The 24,366-nt window shown below is 50.3% G+C and overlaps 1 protein-coding gene across 1 annotated transcript in view; it reads right to left on the reverse strand.

Annotated features, from left to right (window-relative positions):
- Nucleotides 1-17,763, reverse strand: part of LOC309441681 (unconventional myosin-X-like) — a 92,184-nt gene extending 74,421 nt beyond the window's left edge. The window contains exons 1-2 of the mRNA XM_082056608.1: nucleotides 17,644-17,763; nucleotides 3,607-3,705 (exon numbers count right to left, since the gene is read on the reverse strand). Coding sequence (XP_081912734.1) covers nucleotides 3,607-3,705; nucleotides 17,644-17,664 — 120 coding nt within the window. The 5' untranslated portion in view covers nucleotides 17,665-17,763. The remainder of the gene's footprint in view (nucleotides 1-3,606; nucleotides 3,706-17,643) is intronic.
- Nucleotides 17,764-24,366: the final 6,603 nt, after the last annotated feature.

A 24,366-nucleotide genomic window follows, 5' to 3' on the forward strand; every position in this document is an offset into this window, starting at 1 on the left:
TTCCCACCTCCAGCCACCCCAATAAAGAGGCTCTTGTTACCCCATTGCTCACTTCTGGACCCAGCAATCTGCCAGAAGAGCAATCTGGAGGAGCATCCACCCCATCATCTTTTTCCAGGTAAGGTAAACCAGGCTGGATGCAGCAGTTTGTGCTGCTGAGCTGCGTATGATGGCTGATTCTGCCTGAAGCAAGTGAGAACACAGACAAACTGATCTCTCAGCAGAGCTGCCTCTGCAATATTCCTTTTCCAACAAGCTGATACTTAATCAGAAAGTTATAGGCATTAATAAGCAGATCTTTATTATTTGGGAAAACAAACAAACAAACAACAACAACACCACCACACACTACCAAACACACCAACAAATCAGCTTTCAGTCTAACTGCAAACAAGTCATCAAATACCGCACAAGTACCTCACAACACAGTCAAAGATTTCTACAGGCTCAAAGGGTTCTAGTAAATGGGGTAATGTCAGGCTGGCAACCAGTCACTAGCGGGGTTCCACAGGGATCCATCTTAGGGCCAGCACTCTTCGATGTCTTCATAAATGACTTAGACTCAGGACTTGAGGGATTGCTTAGCAAGTTTGCCGATGACACAAAACTGAGGGAAGCTGTCGATACCCTCAAGGGCAGAGAGGCCCTGCAGAGGGATCTGAACAAATTGGAGAACTGAGCAATCACCAACCACATGAAGTTTGACAAGAGCAAGTTCCAGATTTTGCACCTGGGACACAGTAACACGGGCGACTGCGGGACGAGATTCTGGAAGGCTGCTCCATGGAGAAGGATCTGGGGGTTCTGGTTGACGGCAAGTTGAACATGAGCCAACAGTGCAGCCTGGCAGCCAAGAAGGTCAACCATGTCCTGGGGTGCATCCCAGCATTCCCAGCCAGGCAGGGAGGCACTTGTCCCGCTCTGCTCTGCAGTGGTGTGGCCTCACCTGGAGCACTGTGTGCAGTTCTGGGCACCACAGTATAGAAAAGATATTAAGCTGCTATAGAGTATCCAAAAGAAGATTATGAGGTTGGTGAAGGGTTTGGAGGGGAAGCTGTATGAGGAGTGGCTAAAGTCACTTGGTTTGTTCAGCCTGGAGAAGCAGAGACTAAGGGGAGACCTCATTGTGGTCTACAGTTTCTTCACAAGGGGAGGAGGAAGAATAAGCACCGAACTCTTCTCTTTAGTGACCAATGACAGAACCTGAGGGAATGGCAGGAAGATGTGCCAGGGGAGGTTCAGGTCAAACATTAGGAAAAGGTTCTTCACCAGAGGGTAGCAGAGCACTGGAACAGGCTCCCCAGGGAGGTGTCATGGCCTGACAGTGTTCAAGAACAGACTGGACAATGCCCTCAGACACATGGTGGGAACTGTGGGGTTGTCATATGCAGGGACAGGAGTTGGACTCTATATTTGTGGGTCCCTTCCAACTGAAGACATTCTATTATTCTACTTTCTACCCAGTGATAACATTTTCTTATTTTCAGGGTTTAGACCATGGTCATAACAAAATGATCAGGACTCTCTCCAAGCTCCTGCAATGGTCAGGATTAAGGCAAAGCCTGGCTGGCAGACAAGCCAAGATGAGCATTGCCAACCCGGCCAGGCTGAGCAGTGAAGAAATTATTCCTCCTTGACCTCAAATACATCCATTAGTGCAACAATGAGCACGCAAACAAAGCTCCCACCCAGCATCTAAGTTTTGTTTATCCATAAAGCATTCAGATGGTCTATCTGGACTGTGGTTTCCAATCTTGGGTTTCATAAGTGTCAGCTCCTTATTTCCTCCCAGGAACTCACATTTCTGATGGATTTGTTGTTTGAGGTGTTTTTAAGGAAGTGAAAACAAATGGCAAAAGCCCTGAAGCATGACTGAACCTCTTACCTCAGAGCTGCAAGGATGCTGGGCTGCAGAAAACATGACGATACTGGATTTAGAGATCATAAAACCAGTCCCATTCAACTCAAAGTAAAATGAAAATGTTTTCATTTGAGTTTTCACCTGGGGTCAGACAGCCAGTCCCTGCTACAGTTACCAAGCAATGAAGGCAGCTGGTGAGGGAAGCACATAGGGCAGCTATTGTAGAAGGCACTGAATAAAGAAAGCCCTTTAATGATCACCATGAGCTTTTTCTGCATATGCCATAAAGCACATGCTTCTTCAGCCTAGTAGTTTCTTTTTTCATGGAGGAAAAACCCTAAATCCAGCTTTTTTAGACCTGTGACTCCACCCAGCATTATCCTGTGCGTGTTTTCTAGCATGGACACAGGCTGATAGTGGGTGCAGCCACCCAGCTGGCTCTGTGGTGGGATTTCTGGTGTCCTTTCAGAGGTTCCAGGTGGGTTTGGAGGATTTTCCAATGCCACAGCAGTGTATCAGGAGAGATGGGAGCAAGTCTGGGAGAGTCACAGAAGTATTCACCATTTGTTGACCCTCTGCAGGTTGCTGTGTTACCTGTGATGAATGCCTCCACGATCTCTTAAAATGACTTAGTGACTATCCCACACTACCAAAATGAAGCAATTCCTCAATAAAGGATTTGAGAGACTAGAGTGACCAGATAGAAAACATGTGTGTCTGCTAGGTGAGTTTCTGTCTCTGAGAAACGAATCGGACTCTTTAAAAAGCAATAATGATTGGAAATCTAGCCTTTTCAAAACTAGACTGAAAAATGTGACAGTCCTACCACTGACTGTCTGCAAGCTGGAGTCCTAAATCCCCTTTTCCCCTGCCCCTCCTTTGTTTGCCAGGTAAGAGGCTGGAAAAAAAAAAATGAAAAAACCTATCCAATTTGCTGTAAGAAAGCATCTGCCTGCAGGATGGTTCACCTGAACAGCTGAGCAGATCTAACTGCTCACTGCTGGAGGGCAGAGTCCTGCCCATCTTCCCATCCTCCTCCCAACCCAGGCACCAGTTTGACTCACTAAGAACCTCACTGAAGGCGGTGAATATTTCTCCCAGGGTTAAGGAGCTGAACTGACTCACTGAGGACTTGGATGATCCCCAGAGGTCCCTGCAGCAGGCACGCCAGGGAACAGGGAGAACAGGGCTGGAAATCGGGCAGGAGAGAGGCTTGTTCCCCATCGCTGGCAGAGCTCGGCTGCCTTGTTGCACCGTCCTGGGCAGAGCTGCTGCTCTCACACTGCTCGCTGACAAGGGGAGTTCACTTCCACACGCCCCTGACCCAAAGAGCTGATGGCAAAAGCTGCTGAATTGGACTGTGGCGAGCACAACAGCCCCTGCAGCAGCACGGCTTGCGAGAAGCACATCCTGGCAGAAAGGGCTGCTTGGTTGGTGGATCTGCCTCCTTCCTATGAGCACTTTGCCAATATAACAGTTTCATTAGACTGTTAGTGCAACTCCTTCAAAGGTGGCACAAGAAAAACCCAGCAAAGTGAGCTGGACAGACAAATTAATAGAAGAAAGGGAACAATCTTCTCTTTTTAACCTTTGTTAGACCTTGGGCATGGTTTGTAACAGAGCTGGGTCACTTTTCAGACAGAATTTCAGCTGATACATTTCCTTTAAGCATGAAGGTCACACAAGACCAAGAAGTCCATCTTGCAACTTGGCACTGGCTACAGCCTCATGCAAGCTTCACTTACCGTGCCATAATCTGAGGTGAAGAGCACGTTTCCATCGGCACATGAGCCAACGGTGCATGGCTGCAGCTGGTCCTGCTCCCGCAGCCATACCCTGGCACCCTGCAAAAACCAGAAGACCTCCCATTAGATAGAACTGGAGCCTGTAAGATCTGCACAGGGGGTGCAAACACCCAAGGAAAGCTGGGGGAAGCTACAGTATTCAGAGGCTACTTCCAATCTATAGCTGATTAAAATTTTTAAGCAAGTCTTACTTACATTTTCAAAGAAACTGGTTTTGATTTTTTTATTGCAACAGGAGAAGAAGAAAAAGCAGTTTTAAATGGGATCATGCAGAAAACAACATAAGCAAACATCATTTTTTATAGAGTCATGGAAAAATACAAACATGCAGAGTAGTGGCTTTGACTGCCTAAATATTTTCAAACTTAGAATAGCCAGTCATCAAAAGTCATGCTATAATAATAACAGAAAACGTAAATAAAAATGTTTACAGTTTCATATACCCACACATAATTGTAAGTCAAAATGCCTCCAGAAATCATCAGCATCAGCCAAGTAGACTTTACAGAGCTTTGTTTGCCTCTCTTGTAAGAGTTTCCTTGGGTAAATGACATTACTTGAGTGTTTCTCTGATGTATATATACACTGATGTATATATGAAGGCCCTGTTGTATATACAGTTTCACACACACTACAAGATCTTAAATTGCTCAGTGTCTCTCAAGACAACCCTGAGCACAAAGGCAGGCTTCTGGTTACACAAACACAGGGATGTGCAGGGCAAGCAGATCTTGCAGCTTGCCTACCAAAAGAGTGCAGGGAAAATCAATTTGCTAGATTGGCCTCTTCTGCCTTGCTGGACCATGGGACCTGGGACAAGGGACAGAGCAGGACCATGAAGGCAAGTCAGGGAGAACGTGACCTGCAATTGCGCAGAGTTAGGTATAATGTTGCACTGCATTTCAGTTATTGCACACTAATCTGCCCCATGTCTTTCCACAGAAATCACATAAACTCTGCTTAGTAAGTATTGAGAAAAAGCAAAACTGCTGGACTGTTGAGTAACGTTAAGGCCATCCTGCTTTTCATTGATTCATAGACCTACTTTCTTCCTAAATTGTTTTCTGCCCCTAAGTTATTGATTATAAAAGCCCTTCCTATCCTCTTAAACCCATCAGCCCCATTAGCTCTTTGCTTATAGGCTTATTATGTTTGAAGAGATGCAATAGTATTTCTATATTACATTATCCAGAATGTGGAACACTAATTCTATTTTTAATGATTTATTTTAGTTTAAGTGGGGTTTTTCTTAAACTACTTTAGTCACTTTAAACACTTCAGTACTCTACATTTTCCTTACTGTAGAAGATACGTCTATTGGGCAACCTCTGGTCCTCCCAATAAAGGAACAGGTTTTAACGACATCCTATATAATTCTGCCTTTGCTGCTGTGTTCTGCTCTAGCGTTTCCACAGCAGGCAGATTCATTTCCCCTCACCAAGAGAATGTAAAGTACCAGTGCATCTGGTCAGTACCTAAACCCAAGGATGGAATGCAAAAATGACCCTCGTGGCCAGCGAGCAACCACAATAGAACAAAATGTTTTATGTTGCAGATTCAAGTTTCAAGATCCCAGATAGGTGGTGAGCAATGCACTGAACACAGATTTTAAGGAACTATATTAGAGCTCTTCATGACATCCTCTTACATTTTAACTCTTGATGCTTGAGACAAAGTGACCCGAGGCATTTGGGCAAGACATTGCTGTTGAGAAATCATCCATTTCCCAAATCACATTTTGACAAACACACAAACAGCAATGAGTAGTAGCATAAGATCTTTATGCTGTTTTCACCAAAGCCTCCTACTGCCATTGTGGTAACAAGAGCAAAGCGTCACAAAACAGCAAAGTTGTGTCTGGAGTTCCCAACAGTGGGATGAAAGAAAACCTTTCCTAATACACTTCTTGTAAAAACTCATTCCCATTTCAGTGCCTTCAGCCCCAGATGCCATGGCACACATACACAGACCCCCCAGCATTGGGAGTGTGCTGTGCTCACAGAACATGCATGGTCTGTCCTGCAGAGTGGGGGGTCCAGATTACACACACTTTCCACTCCCTGAGCTCAGAAATCAGTTTGGAGATGGAGGTGATTGATAGCATGACACACAAGAGACACTCCATGGGCATGAACACTGTTATTTATCATGTACTATTAAAGGGAAAAAGAGGGGAGATGGACAATGAGGGCGCTCTTGTGTCTTCAACAGTTAGAAATTATCAGAAAGTCCAGACTGACCCAGACCCCTTTCCCAGCAGAATTCCATGTGCAAAAGTCGCAACAAATACTCCCAAAAGGAGACCTGGTTCTTTTGTACAACATTGCACCATTTCCTATAGACTTAGGGCAGATCCTTCTGTGTGCTGCTAAGGAGTAAAAGGGAACACGGTGTAATTCCCAGGCACCGTGGTATTTCAGCTGCCCAGAAATACTTACCTCAGTTTACTTCGATGTTGTAGTTGTTTTTACAACAGCAATTGCCTCTGCCGAGTAGAATAACTGCACCCATTTATGTTGTTTTCAAAAGGAACATCATGCTAAGACAGGCAGAATAGGAACCACAGAGCAAATAATTATTGTAACTTCTGCCCAGCGTAGCCCCTATTTCCTGAAAGGCTGAGGTTTTTTTAGTGCATCTCCTTCCATCAGCCCTTTTTCTCTAAACATTAAATTCCCCAAGGAGCCCTGACTAAGTGCAGCAACAGATGGTGACACCAAAGAGACTGCCCTCACATCGCTCCCCTCTCCCGCAATACCACACATTTCATTGATCACTTGAAAGGATTAAATTGAGCAGAAAATTTTCAAGAACTGCGAGGCAGCAAGGCTGAACTTCCACGGGAGAAGCAAGGGCAGCAGAGCAGCCCATGGCACGGTGCCGCAGAGCAGGGACCTGCCAGCTCCGCTGGGTCCCAGCTCACACAGGCAGTGGGAAAACTCCCACTCTCCAAGCACAAGACCAAAAACCCTTCAGTTTTCAAACTGGGATACAGAAGGTCTCACCCACATCCAGAGACAAAACACTTTAACAAAATGAAGCAACATGCAATCACTGATTTGAAGAGAACACCTTAAAAGACAGTTAAGGAACATCAGAGTGGTGATTTTGTGTAGTCACTTTCTATCAGATAAAGCTGGATGAATGCTGATGATACAGTTAACTTGAACCCCTTCTGTGATGAGAATAGCTCATGCCTTCACAAATTCTTCTTTCAACTAGTTTATTAGGGGGTTGTTTAGCAACCATAGCAGGTATCAAAGGAAAGAATAAATGTACAGAGTTCCCGTTCCAAGAGTAGGTCACTTGGATGCTAAACAAACTCCCAGAGACCAGGATCCTCATTCCTACGGCCTCAGTGACAATCTGTCCATGAACTGGCCTTGCCACAAAACACATAGCAAAGCACAATCCTGAAAACTGATCCCATAACATTGGGTTATAATTTAGGAAATAAAGTTGCATGCATACCAAGATTATTGTTTCATCAGTGCTGCCTCACTCTTATACCGTGATGTCTTCCACTGTGTGGTAAACTCTAAGATGTCATTTTTCTCTGTTCACATAACACAAGGCACTTTGGAGTCCTTGACTTGGAAATAAATAACATTTCCTGCTATCCAGGATATCAAGAAGTCAGTTGAAGCCACTGATCCACTGATTTCTTTGGCCTTCTGTGCTTTTGTTTTTGTTTTTGTTTTTTTAGGGTGACTAATACCAACAGTTATCTCTTGCATTCATGCAGCTCTATCTGCATCTCAGCAGATGCAGCAGGCTGTGAGGCAGGAAAAGGATAAGGGACCATACCTCAGGGAAAGGGTGCAAAGGCAGACAGAGCACAGTCCTGACTGCAGGCACAAGGCACTCATGCACTAAAGCAGAGTGTGTAACTATCAGCGGATGCACCATCCTCATCAGCTATCCAGCTACTGAAGACAACGTAAGCTCCAGAGAAGACACAGAACTCTGTAGCTGCAGGTGCTTTTGCATCTCCCAGCCCAACACGAGACACATTCAGGGGCTGACATGAGCAAGCCACTGCTCTGCAACTGTGCCATGCTTCAGAAACAAGTCATCACATCCTGCTCTCCTCTTATATGTGTAGTCTGGACTACCCTTGAATCTTCATGTCTCCCCAGGACCTCCTCTGTTCCGGAAATGGCTTCCTCCCAGGTACAACTGAGAAATGAGAATCCAGCTATGCAGGATTTGAGGACACAATTAGCAGTGCTGCCTCCCTCTGACAGCACTCAAATGCCCCATTCCTCCTCCTGCACAAACCTGAACAACTCCCAAAGGTAACATGCTTGGAAGGGGCTACAGCCATAATGAGTGCATTGATTTTCCAGGAGTTATTCAGAGAGGGAAAGTGCTTTTGGTTGGAAGACACCTGTCCGTGTACAAAACATGCACTCAATTGTCCACTCTTTTCCCATTATGAGAGGCTTTCATGATGTTTTCTTTGTGAGTGAACATAGTTCTCAGGCTCCTGACCAACCTGCAAACACAATACTACAAGAGGCTCTTGAAGTGCCTTGGTTTGGGTAACTATCCCCAATCACTGCTGTAGCCATTCTGCAAGGGGCAAGGATGTCTCAAAAACTGAGCCCTTTGCACTCTAAGTCTGAGACAAAAATCTCTGTGGGTGCTATATGTTTTTCAGCTATAAGTACTACATATACACATACCTTTATCCTCCTGGCACACTGAGGCTGTTCAATGGGTATTAGGCATCCAAGCCTCATGTTTCTTGTGGCAGTGGATCCATATGCTCCTAGGCTTGGAAGCTGCATTGTGCTAAACCAGCTCTCTTCCCAGCCTCAATAGGCTTTGTGGTTGTAAACCATGCAGCAGAGATTGGTCTAGAAAGGCCCTTACAAACCAGACAAAGCCAGGATCTGGTTTCAACAAATGCACTTTTCAACAGATTGATCTACATGATCATGAATAAGTGATAGGACAGATATAAAGAGACTTAGCTAATGGATACGAGACTTGGGGGGAGGGGGAGTCCCTGACACCCTAGACCCATATGGGAAGGAATGCAACCTTGCCATTTTTATGATGTGAGGCTGAAGTGAAATCATACAGCCAGTCCCTGGATTATATCTCATCAGCAAAACCTGGACCAGCTGCTGGACGGGAGGGGGAACCCAGGAGGCCACAGGTAAGAGAGAGAAAGAAGCAGGAACAGCTGAGTTGGCAGCAGCCAGCACAGAGCAGCTGGGAAGAGGGACTATACCTGCAACAGCAGCAGGGATAACAGAAACAAAAGTCTGCTTCTTGTAAGGCACAAGGATGACATGCTGGAGAGTAAAAAGGGATTGGATTTCACCCAGGAAGGTCCTGTGCTCCCTACACAGTAGCCCACTGAGGCTATGCAGCCTCTGCAAGCCAGCACAGCTCATGGAGCTGAGCACAAAGCTGCAGCCTAGGCTGAGCCCATGACTCAGACTAGTTCTGCCAATTAGCAGACCCATTCTTTACTAATTAAAGAGCAAAGCCCTCAGTCTGCCAGCAGCTCTGCAGAATAGCAGTATCAGGAAAAGGTTTGTGTGCTTTAGATAATCTAAGAGCAGCTTGTCACTTCTGGTCACTTATGTATGTGCACTGCTTCCCACCCCTCTTTTGCCTCCCCCTCCCATCTGTTCTGTGCCTCTCTCCTCCCCCAGTTTGGCTGCTGCACAGCTTCTCTCCACTTTCCTGCACATCTCCCATCTTCAGATTATCCCCTAGGAAATGCCTGGTCCTTGAAGGTAACTCTTGCTCCTCTCAAAGGAGCAGCTACCTGCTACAGCCAGCACATCCTGTTCTCCCATGCTTCACTGCTGCCCTTTGTTATGAGCACAAGGTGCACAGAGAGGAGGAGGCAGGTGGGTCTCTCCACTTTCTCCAGGCTCAGTTTGAGATGAGCTGACCCGGCAACTCCACCATGGGCAGTGGAGTCAGCACCCTCCTTGAGCAGAGCAATAGTGTTACAGAGTTTGCAGCCATGAGGGAACTTGTCATCAACCTCAAAAAGGCAAGCTAAAGTTCAGTCCATCAAAGTCAGTGGAACTGCCCAGCACCACTTCCATGCCTTCTCTGATAGCTTTTCCCCACCTAAAATTTCAATTAAAACAAGTCATTCCATAGGATACATTACTCACAGAACCTGGATAGCTACAGATGTTTATTCCCTGCCTCTGAACATCCCCAACACAACTCAGCTTTCCCACATCTTCTCCGTAGAAGCCCTGAGGAGGAGACAACATTGCACACACAACAGCCCAGCCTGCTCTGGCCCCAGCAAAGCTTTTCCTATCAGCTGCAAACAGAGCAAGTGAAGAGTTGTCCATGCCCTTCCCATAACACAGGCATTGCTTTGGGTCTCCCTACCCTCCTGCCACCAAATATATAGTGAGGCAGCTTCCTTGTAGCTCCCTCCCTCTCAAATTCAGCCAATGTCTTCAAGGCTGAAGCTGGGCTGATGGACAGCTGAGTGGCGTCCAAGGTCCACAGAGGAGAGCTCAGGGCCTCAGGAAGCCACGAGGATACAGCAGTCTGTCACAGAGAAGCCAGCTCCAGCTCCCTGCCTCCGAGCAGCCACCGTGCTATGCATTTTGTAAAAATCTCAGATGAGAGCCCTGAAATGGTATTTCTTCTGCAATGTTTGTTATGCATAATTTGGGATTAGTTCCAGTACTTTTTTGCATCTTGCCACACCCTTGACTCCAATAATTCCCTACCATGTGGAGTTCCACCATCTACTCACTCATTACATGGAAAAGTACACTTTTTAATCAATCAGCCTCATCCCTGTGAAGCAGAAAATCCCTTTTTCTTACAGTCAGAGGTGCAGGACGAGAGGAGTCCAATCCACCTTCTCTGTCTCATCCATTATTTTCTGCTCTTTTGCCATGTATCCCTCTATTTGCCATTTCACTAATAAAGTATTCTCAGGTTTTTCAGACTGTTCATGTCAGTTGTTTTCCTAGTGTTTGATTGTCCTTGGTGACTTTCCCTCAAACACCACATGGAAAGCAAGTGGAGTGCCTCTGAGCTGGAATGTGCTGTCAGCCAATCTGAAAAAAGAGTCAAAGTGGGGAAAAAAGGGGGAAATAGCCCATGTAAGTAGGAAATCGGGAGACAATAAAGACAGTAGCATCCATGTTTCACTATTTTCTCTTCTAGAACCTTTGGGGACAAAGCCCTATGCTGATAGCAGCACCCAACTACTAGACGGGGTGACAGCATTGTGAATAATGGTGGAGACATGCGTATGTTTTTAATAAACACCCCTGGAAAGTACCCCCTTGCATCACACTGAGATGCTGAAGTGTTTTCCCATATACTAGTAAACAGAAAAGACACAAAACATTTTAAAAATCAACAGGTCCAGAGTTCCCAGAGATCTGTCCAACAAAGTTTCTCACCAGCTGATACTCATTTTTTACAAGCCTGCTAATGCTGAGGAAATTCCAAGAGACTGGAAGGGTCAGAACGTAAACGATAATTCCACAGCCCCAGTGAAAATACAGCTTTTCCAACTTAAAGACACTCTAGCTTTAACTATCATCCAGTGCCAGCTGCCACGTGGAAAGAAGTCTAGTCAGAAAGATTTCTTTGTTCTTTGATTAGCAACCAAGCGCAGGAGATAAACAGGACAGTAATAGACTCTCATGGCATTGCTCTTGTAGAATGCAGTATTCTGATAAAAGTCAGCCCTTGAGGAGCAAACAGCATCAAAGGGATCTCAAAACAGTTATGAATGGCGAATATCACAACTAATTGAGGGAGTTCCTAACAAACCTCTGCAGAGACAGGGTCAGTACTATTTCCTTTTCTCATCAAGGACCTGAAATCAAAAGCAGTGCTGACAGTACTAGCAGATGCCAACATCTGGTAGATCAGTAAGTACCCACAAGGATGAGACGATCAGAGCACTGTGGATTCCACAGTCCGCTTGTTTGAACAAAATGGGATTAAAATACAGCTAAACTGAAAGGTCAGCTTCAGGGGAGGAGGAATGCAAGGAGCACTTCAAACGGAGGAATGTCTTCTGGAAAGTCACAGACCCAAAGAGGATTGCAAACTGCTGAAGAGGAACTCCCAGGACATTTGGTTGCAACACGAGCTGATGCGTGTCTGGGATGTATAAACAGGAGCAAGGAAGTTTACTGCTTACTTATGCTTTGAGGTGTGAGAAAGAAACCTCCCAGAGAAAAATCTAAAAGACACAGTCATTTTTGCTATTCAGAAAGACCTCTTGTAATGCAAATGTACGTGTGAAAATGTTAATGTCATTATGTAGATTTGCCAGAGCGAGGGCCACACATCTAGCCCAGACACTGATAGCAGGGGGATCACAGCAGCATGTGGCCCAGCATGGGCTGCAAACCCCACCTTGGTCCCTGTGCACTCAGCTGACTGAACCCTGCTGAGAGGACACTGCTGCTCACACCGAGACCACTGCTCCTCTACCTGCTGCCTCACTTTTGTCAGCGACACGGTGCCGGAGAAGACAGAGAAGTTATTTGGGATGAAACAACTCTCACGAAGCAGAAGAAAAGTAGGACCAAAAAATGGATGGAGCTGCCAGACGCTTTAGAAATGAAGCAGGGTTTATTTTAAAACGAAGTTGTGTAACCACTTGAAGAAACTGCAAAAAGCAGGGCATCCTCCAGAAATAAGAAGCCTTTCCAGAAAATGTGATTCAGCCAGCTCTTCGTAATTGGCTCAAAACGCAGGTAGCAGGAATAATCAGGACTAATACATAGCCCTGACCCTAACCTGAATTTCAACCTTCTCATCAAATGCAGTGATCACTGTGTATCTACGAGAACCCCCACCACCGTTTCAGTTGTGAATTATAATTATTGCATTTATAACGACAGGAACCAAGAGCCCCAGACGCTGTGCCAACTGGTGCATTGCAGACAGGCCCTCTGTAGGTGCTTTTCCTGGGACTTGCTCTTCAGCACTGCAGAACTGTGTGCAATCTCAGATGGAGAGGAGGACACAGAACTGCAGAGCTCAGGGTAACTGGAGGATAACCAGGAAACCCAGACTTGCAGAAGTTTCAGTCTTAATGATCACATTTAAATAGCTCGCACATTCTCCCTACAGCAAAATGGGAAATAAGAAATTGTGAAACATTTGCGATTATTATCTTAAAAAAAAGTGAGGCAAGAAGTGAAACCAAAGTGGTACAAGGAGGGTTTGGAGGCAGCGCTGGGGCATCTGCAGACTGGCCGGGGACACCCGGTGTCCTTGCACTTGCGGCTCCCACCCAGCACTGGCCCCTGCCCACCCTCGCACCGCTGATGGGATCTGACAAGGTTGCAGCTCACGCAGACAAATGACCTAAGGAGAGAGGTAATACAACTCCTTCTTCCGCCAGACACTTCTTCATGTCACCTTTGACACAAGAGCTTTCTTCTCTGCAATTGCTGCCCCAGAACAAAGTGGCTGGCCCCCTTCACCCTACATCTGCATTTGTGGAGATGCAGCTGGGACGGAGGATTATGCGTGTAGCAATATCCATGCTACACCGGCCCCATGGATACCTTCAAAGACAGTGATACTCCTCTTTAGCCAAACTACGTGGGCTACTTAAACAGAGAGGGGTTGCTCTGTTTGGTATTGACTGAGCGAGCATTACATTCACAGCATGGATTTAACAGTCAGCATTTCTCTGTCTCTTCCCAATCTTTCCAGATCCTCTTTTCTAAGAGGTCACAATATTCTTGGTAAACTAAGATGAGGTTGTCAGGGAAAATCAGCGAAGCACATGATCCTCAGGGGAGGAGAGAGGCTTGGTGGGAATACTCCTTCACAGAGCAGCTCCACTGCTGAAGACGCTCTATTTACCGTTTCTTTCCAAGATGGCATTTTCCTAAGCCAAGGTTTGTTAACACACGAGCATTCAGCTCACTGTTATCTGGAAAGACAGCACGTCACTCATGGTCAGCATCATCCAAGTTAGCTGAACCATTTCCCTCATCTAAGACAGGAGCCTCTGGAAGGATTCCCCGGGACATCCGGCCATGCTCCTTTCTCACAGGAACTCCACCTTCTCCCAACTGCAGGGAGCGTGAGGAGGGCAAACCAGGCTGTTGAGAAATCCAATCCAGGATGCCATGTATGAGCCCTCCCCACCCAGCACAAGCTGGGCTCCCTGGGGACACTGATTTCCGAATGATGGGGCGAAGCATCTTCAACAGAGAGCTCAAAGCTTGTGAGAATTGCATGTGCAACCAAAAACAGGCCAGTCCTGTACCTGCAGCAGGAGGCAGGCTCCACACTGCAAAGATGCATTTGCAAAGTCCCTTCAGTTCTTCTCCTTACTCATGTACTCTGCCTGCAAATACTCACACACAAGTTTACAACAGGTCTAAGGAACTATCAGATACCTGGAGGACAGCATGTACAGCTGAGTACCATATGGTCGGCCAAGGGCCACACTCTGCAAACTAACTGATGGCTTTGTGCAGTAGTCAGACACTTCCCAGTTGCATCAAGCAGTCAGCACACCCGTGCAGCAGCCGGGGCAAAGCTGCCAGAGCAAAAGAGACCTGGCAGAGCTGCTTGCTCCCCAGCTCAGTCTGGGGCCAAGAAAGCAGCTCAGATGCATGTATTGTGACAACTCAGTTAGCCCTTGTACTCCTCCATGAACTTGACCCTGAGGCTCCAAACTGGTCTGTATGTGTCCCTGAGGGAAGTACTTCCTCTACCCACTCCCATGGCAGATGTCCCAGGCCACAAAGAAGAGTCAAGCTGTAGATGGGGGACGATGTGGGGCAGTAAGCGAAGACCAGGTCAAGCTGTAGGAAGGACAGCTCAGACCACCACAGCCATGCAGGCCATATGCACAGGATTTCCCCTGCCTTTCTCTTTCCCCTTAAGGACTTTGAGGCATTTATTTTACAATACAGCTGAAAGGCATTGCATTTCACCAACAGAACAATGAGAAAAACTGTTTAACACTTAAAATGCCAGCATTTCTAGGCCAGTGGCACATGAGGAAAAGAACAGCATCTGTGACTCCAATGGATGCTGCTGCTCATCAGTGCAGGCTGACCGTGGGTCCATGCCAGCTGCTCACTGCAGCTGGAGGGCAGAGGGATGGGATGGGATGGGATGGGATGGGATGGGATGGGATGGGATGGGATGGGATGGGATGGGATGGGAGAAGTGTCTCCTTTAACCCTGGCCACGACATTCCTGCTCCTGCTGGGGAATTGGAGAGCGAGTCACATCCTCTGTGTCACCCCACATCCTGCCCACACTCCAGACACGTAGGAAAACTATCATCTGTCACTGTGCCACAGCCATGGCCCCTGGGGCCCCTCCTCCCTGTCTGGGCACAGGACTCACTGCAGCAGCCAAGAAAGGAGACAGCAGAGCGCACATACCATCTCGGCTCCTATGCTCATGCCCAGCTGGAGCAAAGGCATCATCCATCACATCCCTGAGCCATGCTGCACACCAGACCCCAGACGGCAGAGGCACACATCTTTGTGCTGTACTGCTTGCTGAGGATGAAGACTTTCTGATCTGGCCCACCTGGGATGCCACAGGGGAAGGGCAGTAGCAGCATGCAACCCACCAGCTTGCTGTCCCCAGGATCACCAGTCAGAGGAGGGCATGGCACATGGGAAGCCTTTCAGCAGTGTCAAGTAGACACAACCGGCCAAAACTTTTCCCTCCTTGGTAGAGCCACGACAATAAGTAGGTGGAATCCATCACTGAGCCACTTAGAATAGATAAACTTCAAAGAATAGGAGCTCCTTTGGTCTCCAGCATGCCGAGGGAGGACCTAGGAAAGCTGGGAAGACACACGGCATCCCACCTAACCCCAGACACTAACCACATTGCTGAGCATGGTATCTAAATGTTGCAAGCACAGCATGGGAGCCTGCTAAGGCAAGACCAACAATTTGCTGGGGTTTAAGCTATTCATTGTAAGGCTTGACATGCATCCCCTGGGACAAGCTTGGCTTCTGCTGCAGCAGAAAGAGGTGGAGCAACTCTCTTCTGCTCAGGCATTGCCCTCCCACCAAGAACCCCCCATGGAGAAGGAGGAAGAGTGGCTGGGGTGCAGAAAATGCCAAACATTCCCACTCCAGGGAAGCCACATCCCCACTCCCACCCCCACTGCCTTTCCTGCGAAGCAAAGCTTGATGCTTTCCCATGTACACTCGCCTGGGTTCTCCAGCCTTGGCCACCTTGCCTCACCAGGGTTTAAGCCCATGATTAACAAGAGATGTAATGCTCCTGGAGAGTCCCTGTTTTCAGGGCTGCCCCTCAGTCCTTCCCTGGAAATCCTTGTTTCTCCAAATAACAGCAGAATCACGCCTGGACAAGTGGAGCTGGACAAAGCAGGCAGTTCTCTGCTGGGTGCTGCTTGACAAGACACGCACCTCTGGGCATCCCCTCTCCAGCCTCCGATTCCTATCAGGCACTTGAGGCTCCTCAGTGGCTACTCCTGTTGCAAGAAACCAAGAGGTTCCTCCTGACACATCGATGGGCATAAAAGCTCTGGTGAAATGGCCCTTTGGGAAACCCTGGCCTCCATCTGATTAGATACAGGCAGCCCAGGCTTCCAGGAGCAGCAAGTTAATCAGTTAATGGCTGAAAGGATCCTGGGTGATGTGCTGTGCCTGCCGCGGGGCAGCCCCAGCCACACAGCCCCCAGGGCAGCCCCTCCTTCCTCGATGGAGCCAGATCTGAGAAAACATCTGTTCTGATAAAGAAAGTGCCTCACCAGGGGAAAGGGCAGGCCTGAGCCCATCAGCTGCTCAAGCCCACTGACAACAGGCTGCTCCGGGGGGGCTGCCAGTTCCTTCACCACAACCAGGACACAGCAAGATCCAGACACTGGGTTTAATGGTCTGGAAATTAAACGGAGGGTGGAGGCAGGGGATATCTGATGTGCCTGGCCCCAAACAGGAGGCTTTTGGAGTTCAGCCACAGACCTCAGGATGGTATCATCACCCCACAGTGCCTGCCGTGCCCACTGCCAGTGCCATGAGCACGAGCTGTCACCCATGGGGCCAGTAAGGGCTGCCCCAGCCTTGCACTCATCTACCCCTCGCAACCAAAGGTGGTGTCAGGCAGGGCTGGAGACCTGGGCATGCTCAGGCAAGGGAAGTGGCAGAGAGAATTCTGGGGAGTCTGGGGTGTGCATGGCACCGGGACCACTTTCATCAAGGCTGCACGTCACTTTCCCTGTCCCGGACAGCACAATTGCCCCACACGGCTGTTGCAAACCCCCAAGGAAAGGGCACTGCAGACACACATGGGACCAGAGCCCACATCTAACAGGTATGAGCCTGGCTCCAGAGAAATTCGTTCTGCCCACCAGCGTGAAGGTGACTGGGCAGAGGACCCAGGCGGACGCTCCCTCCTGTTTCATGCTCCCCAGATCCTCACCGGGCTCTGGCCCGGTGCCACGTGCGGCGAGCCGGGCTGTGACATGCACACACAGGCAGCAGCAGGCTCCGGACCCTTAAGTCGCTCCAGGGGATTAAAGCATCATGCGAGCCGTCTCTGGGCAGCCATGACTATCATGCGACAAATCCTCTCCTGCAAGCAGCCCTCAGCCTGCATTGCTGGAACCGCACATCTCTCGGGTTCTGGCTCCCGTAACCCGTTCAGCTCCTCACAAGGGCTGCCCGGAGCCGCGTTGGCTCTGGAGAGCAGCCGGGGACAAAACCCGCCGTGTCTCAGCGCTCAAGAAAAAGTGTAACCGGGACTGCCATGGCGAGGGGGCAGCGGGGGGCGGCGAACCCCCCGGGGAGCGCAGCATCCCGCCGCTCGGGAGGCGCACCCAGCCCAGGGCAGCGCCCGGCAGCCCCGAGCCTGGGTACGGCACCGTGATGCGCGTCCCATCCCTGCCGACCGGCCTCCGCCCGGCTGCCCCCGCCTCCCCCAGCCCCCGGGCAGGGGCCGCCGCGCCGCCGCCACTGCGCCTCGGTCCCCGCCGCTGCCCACCTGGCAGAGAGAGGCGTCCATCTGTCTGGCCCCGCACCGGGAGCTGCCGGCCGGCTCTCAGCGCCGCATCGCCGCGGCCGGGCAGGCACGACTCGCCGGCCCCACGCCGCCCTGGCTCCGCCTCGCTGGCCGCGGGCAGCGAGGAGCGGCCGGGCCGCCCCGCTCCGCCCCGCTCCGCCCCGGGGCGCGGAGAGCGCGGCCGCTGCGGCTGCGGCGGGGCTGGCCGGCGTGCGTGTGCTTGAGCATCGAGGAGCAGGGGAGCTAGCCACGCTGGCTGGGGAGGAGCCAGCATCTCGAAACGGGGGTGCTGGAAAGGGTCTGGGGTTCCAGAGCTCCAGTGGAGCTTGAGTGGTCGTGGCCACCAGCGGACACGCAGCGGGGAAGAGGGACCCTCTCGGTACACAGCAGCCAAGCGTGGGGTTTGGGAGGACAATTGATGTTATCTGGAATAAGAAACGTTTCGGGTTTGGTGTCCCTTCAGCAGATCAGTGTAGTGTCATACAGTGAGAGAGATCGTTAACAGGAATCCTGACAGAACTTTAAAATTGCATGTCTCAGATCTGGAACAGGTGACATACAGTAAGACGCTAGGTAAAGTTTGTCAAAAAAGTATGGCCAGCTCATAGTGCACGAGTACCTACACTGTGGGGAAGTGATTTTTGCCATAGGAAGAATCATTCATTTATTCTGAAGGAGAACAAACAAAGGGACAGGGGAAGTTTTTTGGACTGTGAGGGTTTTTTTGGTGAATAATGCGCTTTTTGAACTACTTAAAAGACATGGGGTTCTGAGGCAGTATTTTGTCCAGACTCTGCCAAAAGACAGAGTCACACCTAGGCTACTGCAACAGATGCCTGTCTAACCTGTGACAACTGCCCCCACCAGCCTATTCCACCTTCGCTATCTGGACCTTTTGGAAAGGTTTCCTAATATGTGTCACTGACATGTATGTATCCTTCTGTTTTGACACCAAGTCACTGACAGCTAACCTGGTCGTGACTATCTAACCTCTTTTGTACTTGTGCTGGATTAGCTAAATCTACACCACTTTCCCTGTCTTATGAAAACATCATGCAAGACGGCACCAGAAGCCTGGCTACAGTCCTCATCTCACATCTAATACTTTTATCCACAAGGCCAATTACCCTGTAAGTGAAGGGGATTAGATCAACTCAACAGCGATGTGTCCTTGACAGTCCCCTCCACAGCCACACGTTTGTCATCGGGCTGTTTCTGCCACAGTCAACCTTCTCCCTGCAGGAGGAACATTCCTCCTCCACTACTGCTCTTCTGCAGACCATTTTGGCTGTCCAGGTTTTCACTTCTGAGTGATCATTGGAGTGCTGTGGAGCTCCTCACAGCCATGGGAAAATTGAGGAGCACACCTCTCCTTTACCTCTTCTGCCCACCTTCCCGCCAAGGCTGTCCACCAGCAGGCATTTCCATCTCCAGATGTTCCCTCCTGGACTTCTCCAGTGGAGAAACTTTGGCCATGGATTCTGTCATCCAGAGGTGGGTTGCCCATCAAGGCATGACCCTCACAGCTGCACATCCAGGGAGATCTGACAAAGAAGTGGCAAGCTGGCAGCAAACCTGTTCCCAGCAAACACACCAATCAACCCAAATGCACTCATCATAAACCTGGGGACTTACTCTTGTTTCCCAGGCCAGGGTCCTTGTGAGCAACCTTTCCCTGTCCTGTTCATTGGTTCCCAGAGGGTGCTGGAAGCCTGTGTTTATACACACACACTGTGGAAAAAATGTCTAGGCCCATAACTGCTGCAGTTTTCAGCCTGGTGACAGCAGTGCAGCCCATGTACTGCTGGGCTGTAAGGGAGCAGTTGCTGTTCCAGCCTGACAGATCTCCCTGCAGCTCTGAAGCAGGGGGCTAGCAGACTCTGGAAAGCCCAGGGTGAGGTAAGGAACCAACCTTCAAAAGACAAGGTTTTTAGTGTTAAGCTACTGTCGAGTGACACCTTGTAAGAGAGCAGAAAGTGACTCGACCTCATGCTCAGAACAAAGTAACTTTCCAAACAGTCCAGACAGTAAGCATTGGATTCCCCAAACACAGTAACAGTGACTGATGCTGTCAGCCCTGTGCTCCATCAGCCTGGTAGGAAAGGTGGCATGAATCTTGATAAGAAACTTATGCCTGATATTTGCTCCTGTTAATGGATTAAATTATTAGTCCTATATTCACACAGCCCAGCTCAAAATGGTGATGTTTGAACTGTCTCCTAAATCTCTTTAGGTGCTGCTCACTGGGAAAGGGTGGCTACCAGCTTCTGCTTCTTTGCAGAGCTTTGATAAGCAGGTGAGTGCTGATTTACCATTGCTTGCCACCTGGATGCTGCCACCACCATGTCTGGCACCTCACTTCTGCCACCGCAGCAGCTCTGGGGCTGGCTGCCACATCAGTGACGTTTTGAACCTGAAACAGTCAATGAAGATTGGCATGGGTACCATCACACAGGACAAACCCAGGACCCCTCCCCGCCTCAAGGCTGCCTCCGGCCCCAAGCCTGGAGCAGCAGTGCTGCCTGCATGTTTGGCAGTGACAGCAGCAATGCAGTGAGCTACCAGCCTTCCCGCCAGCCCAGAGGCAAATGGCACAGAAACCAGGGTGACGCGACTGTTCTCTGCTTGTCGGCAGAGAGCTGGGCTGTGGCAGAGCCAAGCCAGGGCAGGTGGGTGCTGGGGGTGCTGGGGGTTCTGGGTGATGAGCTATTCCTTCATCCATGAAAGGAGCAGCCCTCTGGTGCTGCAGGCAGCAGAGCCCCGCACCCAGCCCTGGCGGCAGCAGACAGTGAGTCAGCTTCCTGCTGGGCTTTCCACACCGAAGGAAGGTCGGTGGAGGACTGGCAGGAACAAGCCGAGGCAGGAATTCCTCCTGGACACCAGACAATATCCTAATTTCCTCCTCTGCCACAGGTCTGGCACACAGGGAGGCAGGCAGGCCAGCATGCCCCTGCTGCGGGCAGTGAGCATCTGCCAGGCTTGCTCTCCCAACACCTGCGAGGAAACGAGCTGTGACACCTCAGCTGTGGGTGCCGCCTCCCCAACGGCTTGTCAGAGCCGTACTCGTAGGGTGGGGAACTGATCTCCTCCACCATCATCCCTGGGATGATCTCACTCCGGAGAGCCGGCAGCAGAAGCAGGATACCTCGGACCCAGCCAGGGGCACAGAGAGGCACAGATGCAGTAGGAAAGTGCCCGGGCTCTGCCATGTGCTGCCACCATTGCAGTCCCTGCTGGCAGGCCCTGCTGCTTTGGCAGTACCACTAAATCCCCCTGGTCCAAAGCACAGAGCAGCCAGGAGAGGGTTCGCAAAAAGCAGGAGAACTACTGAGAAGCAGCGGCCAAAATTCAAGCATGTCCATTTGCAGGAGTGGCCTGACCCTGGTAGAGCACCACACACTGAGGTGCTCCCCTGCCACAGATCTCACATGTGTGAGGGGAAGGGGACACATGCTGTCCTGATAGCCCCGTCCCCCTCCCCACTCCAATTTCACAACTGCTTGAAATCAGCTTTAAAAAAAAGGACAGGTTCTCCCTTCTCCCATTCCCAGCCTGAGAGGAGCCCAACCACAGCTCAGACCAGGGTAAGGTGTGGCCAGACCAGCTCACGTTCAGATGGCCTCAGCTCAGCACAAACCTGTGGACCTCCCCTCCTGCCCTGCTGCTCACAAGCCAGCCCTGCCCCTGCAAGATGAAGATGGCAGTGAGTGAAGACATGCTGAATCTCTCCCTGCCTAGGGCTGCTCTGGGGCTCTGCAGCAGGAATTAGCCCAGGCTCCTTGGGGACAGTATCATGTTTGTACCAGATGTGTCCCTGCTCCAGAGGAATGTGATTAAAGTTGCCTAGAGAGGCTTCCACAGGGTCACACAAAGCACTGTAGCACCTGCTCCCCTGGAGAGCAGGAGTGTGAGGGGGAGTCCTCCTTGCAAGGGGGGACAATGTGCTCAGTGTCCTGAGCAACACCCTGGTTCCTGTCTCATTTCAGCCACCGTCAGCAGTGAGCCTATCTCACTGCAGCGCAGAGTGCTGCCTTTGCACACTACTGAGCCCGGGCCAAGGGTGCCTGCATCCCTGCTTAGTCTGACCACAGCAGAAAAAGCTTTTTATCCTGCCCAGGCACAGGAATGCCCTCCAGGGCTGCCCTTTCTCTGTGGGTCAGGAAAACAGGATGTCTTCTTAATTTTCAGCCTGAGCACAAGAGCTGGAGCAGAAGAGCCCAGAGGGTGGATGCGCGGATATCCACCCCGCTGTCACCCTGTGCCACCCCTTGGCCTCTGAAGCATCCTCCCAAGCTGCCTCACTGGGGTGAGCACTAGCTGTGACTTTCTACCAGCCCGATCTGCAGTTGGCCATGCTGGATGGACCAAACCTCTAATCAGATATCTCCAGCTTTCTCTGCAGATAGGGGTCCTGATCTTGTTTCGCCTGCCCAACCTTTCCCTTCCTTCCCTGCCACATCCCAGACCACATGTCAAGCAACAAACCGAGGTTCCCTGCCACTGCTCCCTTTGTGCTGCCGCAGATTTGCTTGGGGCCAAAACATATCACCGTGTGGCTTTTACACCTCGGTCATGAGAAACGCAGTCCTGGTGGCAAGATCGCTGAATAAGAGAGCTGAGCTGCACAAGGCTATAATTACAGTTGGAACATGCAGGGATGAGGCCAGCCAAACACATCCACCTAATTTCCTCTCCTATTAAGCCTGCCCTGCTTTTGTTTGACCCAGACCAAGCCTCGCTATTAATGGTGTGATGCTGTGGAGGTCACAGATGGCTCTGTTACAAACAGCCTTGCGGATTCTGCTTAGCTGAGTGTATAAGCAGGGCTTTGCTCACAGATACCATCACTGTGGGATTCATGCTGTAGAAAGTGTGTCAGCCAGCTGTGGCGCAGGCATTTCCCAGTCTGAGCTGTTTTACCAGACACAAGTAGCTCTCTGTCTATGGCTGCACGATAAGCCCAGGCAAGCAAGCAAGGAGGTTAAATGGTGTCATATCACTGGCCGTGGCTGTGGCCAAGGTCTGCTGATGGGTGCTGGTAGCCAGAGCTCAGTACATTTCCTCTTCCTGATCTCGTCTGTGCAGCTTCAGTCTGCAAAACTATTTCTATGCTAAAGGAGAGAGCTCTTCTCCTTACTATGCACCTGCAGCCAAACTGATGCCAATCTCTGCCCTATTTTGGTGTACATGCCCCTTGTAAGTGCCCAGGAGGTGATCTGCAATGCTGGGCTACTGGGTTAGCAGACCCAGGGAGCAGGTGAGGCTGTGCTAGCACCTCCTGTGTACCAGAGAACCTGGTTTTGAGGCCCATTTCAGGGCTGAAAAGCAAGTGCAGCCCCAGTTCCAAGCCCCAGGAACTAGCCCCAGCATCTGGCTGGCTGTCCTTGCTGAGGAAAAGAGCCTGTCACAGCAGGAGCTGGCTGCTCCCCAGCCTCTCCCACCCACCGTGATGTTGCTGTACCCTGCTTGCTGGAGCGGGAGTATCCTGCAGGGACACTGGGCTGATAGATGAAGGCAATCATCCAGCTGGACTCCTGCAGCAGAGACCACAAGGTCTCCCCTCTCTGCAGAAGTCACAAGAGGAGGATTATCCTTCTGTCCTGCTTGGTGGCAAGGTCGCATCTGGCAGCCTGTGGCTCAGGAGGTTGCAGAGTGATGTGGCAGGAGCAATATGGGATGCAATAGGGGATACAGTGCGGTGCTGGTGCTCAGCACTTCTCCTTGCTCTGGCTCCTGCGTGGTCCCCTCTGAGCGAGGCAGGACATCCATGGGTACCAGCCCACCTTCCTGCTGCTCCCTGCAGGGAAGAAGCTTTGGCAGCCACATTTCAAAGTTCAGGGTGAGACTTCCGTGTCCCGACCTTACAGAAGCTTTGTCCATCTCTGCAGGGATACTCAGGTGAGTCATCTCTGCACAGCAAGACATGGTGGCTTGTGGGTGGGTGTACCCCAGCCAAAAGCGTGCACCTGGAGAGTGGAACCTTGCACAGACACAGCGTCCCAGCACTGTTCTCATTGCATAGCTCCCAACTAGGGCCCCCTGGCTCCCTCCCCATGGGGTCCTGGTGCCAGGCAGGAGGGCTGGGCACAGCCCGGCCAGCTCTCTGAGCAGGCAGGACTTGCTTGCTGAGCAGGCTGAAACATGGTGGTCAAGGCTCGCACTCCCATGGGCAGCCAGGTGAAAGTGGAAGGAGAACTGTTGGGGCCAGACCCCTGTTCCAGGGATGCTGTCCCTGTCAGAGGTTTCTAACAGTGGATTTGCTCCCATTTCCCCTTCCCACTCCCTCAAGAGAACATTTGCTTCTCCTAAGAGCCCCTTTGGGGAGTAGTCCCAGCACAGGCACCTTAGAGACTGGGATTCTAAAGAGCCTTGCAAGGACGACACACTGGGAGGGACAGGACAGGGACACAAGGCAGCAGGCAGGCAGCAAACCGTCCAAGGCTAAGGAGCCTCCCTCTAGCCAAGGCCAGGCAAGACTTTGGGACAAATTCAGGAATGGCACAAAAATACTCACTTGTGTCGAGGAAACATGCTACCCAAGCCTGTGCCCAGGATTCAGGTGTCCCCACGAGAGAAGTGTCCTTTGCAAAGACCTGTGCGAGGGAGAGGGGCTGGGAGGACCTGCATCTCTGCCTTGCAGCTCCATGGCAATGCCTGTGGGGCTGGCTCCGGGAAAGGCTGGCTCCAGTGTGAGGGACACGTCCC

Source organism: Streptopelia decaocto (assembly GCF_964273445.1).
Source record: "Streptopelia decaocto genome assembly, chromosome: 6".
In the NCBI taxonomy this organism is placed as follows: domain Eukaryota; kingdom Metazoa; phylum Chordata; class Aves; order Columbiformes; family Columbidae; genus Streptopelia; species Streptopelia decaocto.